This window comes from Saccoglossus kowalevskii, chromosome 5, assembly GCF_978046115.1.
Source record: "Saccoglossus kowalevskii chromosome 5, keSacKowa6.1, whole genome shotgun sequence".
NCBI lineage: Eukaryota > Metazoa > Hemichordata > Enteropneusta > Harrimaniidae > Saccoglossus > Saccoglossus kowalevskii.
The window spans coordinates 11,986,884-11,995,836 of record NC_140645.1 but is presented as its reverse complement, the minus strand read 5'-3'; the positions used below and the strand labels follow the sequence as shown (position 1 = coordinate 11,995,836).

Sequence of the window (8,953 nt, the reverse complement as noted above, 5' to 3'; positions counted from 1 at the left end):
GACGTGCATTAAGGTCACATAGTATCCAACATATGCACCAAGTTTGATTTTGATGATATTTCAGCACAAAAAATACCGCCATTCATTCATTTTGAATCAGATCTATAAACAAATCGGATGTGCATATGTAATATTACGTATGATGCATGTGTGTAATCGGCCCAGGCATGTCTAAAATACATGTCCGGAAGCACGCACGAATGCATGGATACACGGACACACATAAATCAATCCATATGTCCCCGTTTTTGGACTGCGTCCGAATGAATACTAAATATATTAATGTCGAGTCCTCGGTTGATTCAATCAGACAAAATCTTTCCTCGAGTCATGAAAATTAACTCGGGATTAAAATATATTGTTTACATATTTAGTTTCAAAACTAGTTGTTCCGCTCCGTGTGTGAATGTAATAAAGGTGTAATTTCACAAGTTTACACAAACAAGTTATGAATTGAAATAATCTTATATTACTTTTAACTTCTTTGAAAAATATGTCTACGAAAATAATTGTAAATTGGGCATAGTTAAATAATCATACCAAATAATAAAAACATATGTTTTTTGTAGTCACTGATATATCACGCAACATCAATAATTATTACAACATTAAAACTAACGTGTTGTTCTAGATTACAATTAAATTGTACAAAATGATCAATCCCTGCGCTTAATATAATATAATTTCAATATTTGTATTTAGTGCTTCTTCATATTATATTTACTTACTTTATTCCGTCAATGTTAGAAAAACTATTGCTGCTGGTTAAACCGACTATTCATGGAATCCAGTCAACAATATCTAATGAATAGGCCTACTAAAATCGGCAATGACTATCAATAATGTATTTACTACAACATCCGCAGTTTCTACCTGTTTTGCCCAATATATATAACATAACATATAACATACCTAAGTCATCACCAACTCAGGACAAATATACGATAGCATAAGATGCACTTCTTGAACTATAACGCGGGTATTCATGTGAACATTGATGTTCTCAAACGACGAAATTACTAAATCCCATATATCCCAAAAACGCACTCCAATACCACCAAACACACGACGTATCATTCTGTTCATGTCATAGAAGACCCAGTTACTACTATGCACACTTTGCTCTATAGATTCATTGTCACGCGGATGTGATAGTTTTATCAGCACAATTGATTTGGGACATCTTGACAGTAGATTTTGCACAGCCAATTTAGCATGATATAATCTTTCTAAGTATGCCCGGTTTGTGAAGGCACCAAAATGGTATGCAAAGTTTAAAACGATGACATGATTTGCAATAGAGCAATTTACCTGAGAGATTCTGTCTAGACGATCACTTTCTAAAACCCCTTTTTTGAATCGCATGACAGCATTTGCTACCATTGGAAAAACAAAGGTAGAGATAATGTGTTTTATTTTGAATGTATTCTTCAGTACCATTCCTATTTGCATTAAAGTTGAATCACCATAAAGAATGATCTGTTTATCAGCTAGACACCTTGCTGCTTGGTCTATCGTCCACTGCTGACTTTTACATACCAGAGGCACAAATACAGATTTGTTGTACCAATATCCATCGCTCAGCGGTATACGCAAGTCTGCAGCGCATGGTTTCAGTTTTTCTTGTGGGAGCAGTGCATCTGATATGAGAATATGTATTAGGGACAAATGGCAGCATGAAGACATTAAACTATTAATTTAACACTTATCGTTACCTTATCGTTCAGTATTTCAATTATAATGTATTAATATTAAATAGATTCCATATTATATAAATAATTATGCATAATTTTAAAGTCGCCGTACCTTCGATTTGTAATTTCAATGATAACTGTTCGTTATATTTTCTGTAAAATTATAAACAAGGGTTACATTAAACATAATTATTGCACCACAAGCATTTACTTTCCACCCAACAAGTAAAAGTCATCAGTTTATGTTATATATGCATTAATTTATTTAGTGTAATGTTTGATATCGCCCTCCAAATCATCCGGTCTTCTCCATGATCAATATGCTAATTGAATGCATCTTGATTGTTCATTGTCAAGGGCGTGTTAAATGACTTCGTAATTTGGAAAGGAGAATTGTGTTTCAATTTGTCCGCAATGATACATTTCAGGATACGCCGATAGGCATATGTACGCAGTTAGTTGGTGCCAAAAATATAAAGCAGATTGTGAAATAGGAATGTAAAAGCTATGATAAGATACGTCATAATTCAAATGAATAGCCACATCAAAGTAGAACCGTAGCGCAATCAAGCCATCTCAAAATTTACGTCATTATATTATGCATAATAGAATGACATGCGCAGTTTGGAGTGGATTAGCGCATTTTGGAATTGCAATATAAACACTGAAATCTCGCATGGTAAAATTAAATGATTTGGCTTCTAAAAATATAACGTACCATTAAATGACATACTTTTAATTTTGACATGAATAAGACAGCATATCCCAACAAAGGTCAAAGGCCAGTTGAGGAAGTTCTGTTTTTATTAAATATTATATCAAAGTTGTTCTCTTAATACGGCATTCCATTCTAATGATATGTAAATATTTGTAGACGAGGGCACACTCACAATTTGACGACAAACTGACGTATGCATGCAGAGAACATTCCAAACTTCAAGAAGTTATTAATAAACGTGCTATAATCCCCCATCATCGCGAGCCATTGGGACCATATTTAAACATATTTTAAAATAAACATCAAATGATAAACGTGACCATCGAGCCCCGATATCAAGAGTTTCGACATAGCTAGGTGTTTAATACATATATCAGCTACACACTCATATCACTTATAAACATCATACTAACCTGTCAAATATATACTTTAAGTCGGAAACCATGGCAGCAGCTGCTACATTAAGACTTTGAAGCTTCATAGTAATGTTTTCTATCTGGTCACAATCAAAGTACTGTGGTTTATCGCATATAATAACCGTTTTTCCCATTGCATGTTGATTGACATATTCACACTGATTATCCCACACGCCTTCATTAACCAACGCACAGTTGCTTCTTTCATTTGAAGTACCGTTTGTGTACTCGGCGTTGTATGTTATGAGTTTCTCTTTATTTTTTATCATGTTCTGCAGAAATTGTACACCTTCCCTGTTGAGCGTGAGTCTAATAGAAATATGTGCGTCACCGGCCCAGGCAGCATAACAAAACACAGAGTATGTTCCATTATCATAGTCGATAACACGACCAGCTGTGCTTTTATTGAGAGCCTTGTTCGACATTACTAGAGAAACGAAATCTCCTCCTCTGTCTCTGGATCGACCATATTCATCAAACGTTATCATGACCACATGAATGAACCCACCTTTTTTAATGTCACTTCGCCCGCCGTATAATGTCACCCTATATAATTAAATTGAAAACACGTAATTATGTGTTAACCGTAATTGAGTGTTGAAGTCGACCAAGAATATTCGGGTATTGTATAATTAAATGTAACGTTGAAAATTGTGTAACTCAGTTGCGATTGATGTGTTTGTTTGAAATACCATGCGCTTCATTACATGCCCAAAATTAAATCTAGTTATGTTTTCGTTATCGTACATCCTATTAAATTGACAGATGGCATATTTATATAAATTATACATTCAAATTAAACTTTAAAATCTACCTCTGTCGAGTAAAATAGCAATATTCATAACTGAATTAACTTATTTGATTCTTATGTGTTGCTCTACTTTTTTAAATAGAGCTAATAAATTTGTATATTTGCCGAATTTCGTGCCGTTTCACAATTTAACAATAAGGGGAAATGTTTTGTGATTTCTTACGATACTTGATTAATTTTTTCGGTTGCTCTATGTAGGACACCCACACGTGTGAGCGCCCGCCTTGTTCAAGTCATTTCATTTGTCCCTTTAACAATGGCCGAATCATGCTTTACGAATTTCTACATCAAATGCTGCAATTAGAAGACAAAACGTGAGCTTGTTTTTTTTAGAAGCTTGAGCTAGAACTAAATAGGTGGGATTGATATTTCAATCTAACAACCCTTATATGAATATAATACTTTTTATACATGAATCGTGCATGTTGACAGTATTACCTTGTTTTATTCATTGATGTTATACTACGCAATCCATCACCTATATCGAACGGTTTGCTCATGTTTATTCTAATAGTTTCATGTTCAGTGTGTTGATGTGACCACTCCAACTCGTCTACGATTCCTATCCAGTCCATGGCAAATCGATTATAGTTATCATACGGGAAAAGATCGCGGCTTCGGTAGGCTACTTCTTGATTATTGCCGGTAGAAAAAACATCTCTCGGAATGGTATGCGGAGCCGATTCAGTGTTGCTACAAAACATTACTGGCACAACGTTGAATTTTCTCTGTCAAAAAAGAATGTTATAGCGTTACGACATTAATTGTTTGTATTCCGTTCTCGCAAAAGTTAGTTTTTATAAGTAGATATAACATCGCGGACGTTAATTTTGTTATCGAGGCAACTGTGCCACATTCTAAATAGCGGATGATTAAGTATAACATGATGTCATATTTTGTGAAGAGAATGAGATCAAACCGCCATATATTGGTATTATGGAGCATTAATCAAAACAAGGTGTAAAACCTCCTTACAAACACACATTTAACGCACTAGAAATGACTGGTGTGGGAGAAATGTAGGGTGTATCACGAGTCTCAGCGTTCCAGAGTCTAAGCCGCCTATTCCATGATATTGGTCGCTTCTGACTAAAATCATGTAAATGACGATGTGGCACTCGCGTGAGGGTGCCACTTATGGGCCCGCCTTTATGTGTGAAGACGTCGGAGTCTCAGGGCAAGTGCAACGCGTTGACTAAACGGAGTCTTGATTTCCTGAGTGACAATTCTCCTACATGTATATATTGACAAACCAGATAAAACGTGAAAAAATAAAAAATAAATACATGGAAAAGGGCAAGAATCTAAATTGAAAGTATGAACCAAATGATATAGTTTGAAATTTGTTAATAGCGAGAGACGCGCGGTGGACACACTGATATGATTGGCCTGAAACGTGCACACAATTCACAAATTAGTAAACAAAAGTCGGAGAATAATGAAAGAAGTAAATAAAATTACGTAATCATGTGTAATAGATAACATAACTAATAACGGTCAAATGATTCAAGTCATGTATTTCACGGCTTACTCATCAGTTGTGCTTCTTTTCTGGTCAGTATTCTCTTGATACACGTACAATACTGCAGAAATTGACCCATAACTGTTGCTAATGCGTCCTTGGTATCGTAGACACCACTTTGACATGAATGTGGCGTGGAAATGCGTTACCGTGTAAGAGTTGTACTCTTCTTTCAACCTCTTTCTGATCCGAGTATTATCGTGCACTTCTGCGTCAGTGTGGAACTAGTGCTTTAATGTTATTGAACTGTTGCATTTAATTGAATCTGTATTGTAGTGATAATAATAGGTTATTACGAAGATACTGCAAAGTATGCACGACGACTGTACAGCGGAACTATCGACTGCTAATCTTTGCCACATGGAAATGTGGGCCTGGTCATCTATTTCGTGGCAAGTATACACATACAAAAAGTAGTCAGTTTTGATTTTAGGAATCAGCTTGTGGCGTACTTGCCATATGGAATTCAGATCGCCGTTATTTGTTTTTTGATTTGCAATTCGTGGTATATCCATGTTTGATTAAAAGGATATCACTCCAGACAGTGTAATGACGAGTCGCGTGTTTCGGCAGTTTTAGGTTTGTCGCGAGAAACTTGTAAATTTCCCTCTTTTCAAATGTTTGAAGTGGACAATAAACCATTAACGGTTAATATATGTTATTTAAAGTAGATTGTATATCATGTTGTTGCTAATTCCAATCGGGTTAGAGTGAAAGCATATTATGAAATAGCGAAGGCATATCATGTCATGACAAGATGATAATATATCATGGCGTTCCATACACATGTAATCACGCGTTGTGTTTAACTTAAGGCGCAAGGAATTGTACTCACCACATAAAAATTACCAAAAACAGCAACTATGATTATTAAAATACCACAATGGCGCATTCTCAATACGTTTCTCATGCTGAATTTAACTGTATGTAGATCATCGATTGTACAGTAGTATGTATATTGCGCAGTAGGAAATCCACAGTGGTTTTAACACGATGACGAATATAATATTAAATATTGGATATTTTCGGTTCAGTGGAACAGTATCAGTATAAGGTACCACCTGCATTTTTTACTAAACCGATAAGGGAATTCGGGTGTTTATTTAAACTGCGTGTATAGTGATCAGTGTTTATATTTAAGCATTTCGTCAACCAAACGTGTTATTGAATTTTTATAGCAAAGTGTGGATTGCTGTATTATTATTCATTGAGATTACGAGTTTATTACATGCGTCCAGTCTCGCCTCTAAAGCTTATTTCCCATCGACACGATATGCTTATGCACTACGTATTTCATTTCAACCAAATGGCGTTACGAAAAGGTGATATATGTAAATAATTTGTGGAATAATGTGAATTTAATTTAATTGAAACAATTACAGGTCATGTTTCCACCAGATATCTGGATAGTGATATGATTATAATTAATAGAATTATATACGTAATAAATGTAAACACACTATGGATACTTACATTGGAAGTTGGTTTCAAACAACATGTCATAATCTGCAGTACTGCATGAACACTATCGTTTTTTTTTTCGCCATCAAAAATAATTTCGTCCAGCATAGGACTAACTTCAAATAGAAAACAGTGGAGGCTGTGTATCTAGTAATAGCGCTGCTTCATAAAAAGTGGCCGCACTGCAGCGATAATTAAAGTTTGTGGATTTTACAGCAATGACTTGATATTAAGCATGGTTCATCAGTTAGTGAATTGAGCAAGAGTGTTTTGATGTGAAACTAAGTTGTTATGTTTACTTATGTCAACAAAAGCGTTTTATCCATAATATGGTTTCACATACGACGTAATCTGGTATGAAACAAGAACTTGTTGTTTATATATATAACATCATTTACTGCATCTAAGAATACAACTATACAAAGCTAAAGTGAATACCATGTTTTCTGTTATACATAAAATACATGTATTAAATGTAAACAAATGCAATTTTATGCATGTACGGGACAAACCATTTTTGTAAGCCTAATTATCGCGAACAGACTTATTGCTCACATTTTGGCTGCAACATTGAAAGAACTTTCTTTTACACGACGTGTCTACAAAACAGCTACAATAAGACCAAGATGAATTAGCAGGATACATTGAGACCGAAGCTTCATTTGGAACTTCATGACAATAAAAGGTAATACCAGATGTTTCACTAAACACTTAGATGAGTATTACCATCCAATAACTTCCATACCAAAGTTAGGCTATCTTGCATTTTGCTAAATTCCCTAATATTTGCACAGCAGAATTTTACAATCACAAATGCTGTACACTGATCACAAAAATGTGTAATGGTTTAGTGTATATAGTAGGTTCATCTAAATGAAATCCACATATAAGATTTGTCGTCATTATTATAATAAACAAATTATATTTTGTAATTGTTATTTATTATACATTTTAATTATCAATGTTTATATTTAGGAATAAGTACTTCCTTGATTATGTGATATATTTATTGTGTATTACTGTCCAATGGTGTGAAGTGCTTAATCATACAAAGCACCATTTGACATATTTTGCTCATTAACACTTTTAAAATGATAATGTTTTTTTTCCGTTATCATCAGTTACCTCAGCACGCAACACGTTATATGTTTTCGTTGCGAAAACTGCTTACGAAAGGTATCTCAAAATGTTTGCAAATTAAAGAAGTAGCAATCTAAATTATTGTTCAATATTTGTTTTCATATTATATTTATTGTGATATAACATTTCTAGATAACATTTAAATGGTTATGTATTACCAGAGTTTCGCTTAAATTATACGCACATTTGCACAGGTGTGTATTAAACACTATATTAGATAGAATAGTCCTAAAGAAAATCAATGAAATGATCAGATCACAGGGAATTAACGCCTGTCTAGCGCTGTGTCACCCAACTTACTAACTCGAGCAAGGATAACAACATCGTACATGTTAAATCCCATCAGCTATGAATTTGTACAGGTACATGTTATGTACACTAGCAAAATATATGAATATATTAAGCTGTTCATTATTGACAATTATTACTAAAATCAATAAATTCGTCGCAAAATGCACAGTATGTCTGCTGAAAATAGTGACATGTGTGCGCATTTTTGTAATACATATTCTGCATTCAGTCGACAATAAGCATTGTGTTTATTATGGATGCATACCGTGGATGGCATACACAAGTTTCAGACTATCTAATACTGCAAAAAAAAAAATAGTGGCGTAAATAAATAAAAAAAATATTAATTTCAGAGAAACATGCTTATACAAAAAAAAAAATACTATGTTGCAATCCATTTCTCACTCAATCCTCTCATCTGTATATATCCATTCTATTGCATTCATCTTTAACTTTTATATCTGTCTGGGTTGATTGCTTATTTTCACAACTTTTAAATTTAGTGCTATTTTAAAACTATGTTTACCTAAACAGAGTTGGGTTATATTATGTAAAATGTTATTGTTTTTACGAAATACGAAAATGAGACCACATACCACTAACACGAAATGAACTGCATTTTCCTGATAAAATCTACCATTGCTATGATATTATTTTGTAACTCAGATCATGTATGCGAGTGCATAAAGTTATTAAGTATGCAATGAACTTGAGTTTATTCAGTTATTGTAAAAACCTGTACATGTAGATAACAAATCAGTACACAACTGCCGATGCTGGCTCAATTTATAATTTGCACTTTACACACGGTTCGTAATGAATTAACAATATCATCATACCTTCAGTTTTCTTTAGGATAACTCCCAGTTCCATTCTTTCCTCAGAACATCTAAAAAGCAT

General features: G+C 34.0%; 1 protein-coding gene across 1 annotated transcript; it reads right to left on the bottom strand.

Moving 5' to 3' along the window:
- Positions 1 to 912: 912 nt before the first annotated feature.
- LOC102801164 (NXPE family member 4-like) lies at positions 913 to 8,953 on the bottom strand. Its single transcript, XM_085498718.1, has 6 exons — positions 8,893 to 8,953; positions 6,635 to 6,738; positions 4,078 to 4,367; positions 2,826 to 3,374; positions 1,807 to 1,847; positions 913 to 1,640 (listed from the first exon to the last, which is right to left on the bottom strand). Exons 1-6 carry the CDS (start codon positions 8,951 to 8,953, stop codon positions 913 to 915), a joined length of 1,773 nt encoding a protein of 590 aa, XP_085354844.1.

Bases quoted from the DNA above. Each gene is read 5' to 3' on its own strand.
- LOC102801164 (XM_085498718.1), bottom strand. From the start codon at position 8,953: ATGCTTTTTAGATGTTCTGAGGAAAGAATGGAACTGGGAGTTATCCTA. The intron at 6,739-8,892 runs GTATGATGATAT...TTCTATTTGAAG, and splicing joins TATCCTAAAGAAAACTGAAG to TTAGTCCTATGCTGGACGAA. The intron at 1,641-1,806 runs GTACGGCGACTT...TTCTCATATCAG, and splicing joins ATTGAAATTACAAATCGAAG to ATGCACTGCTCCCACAAGAA.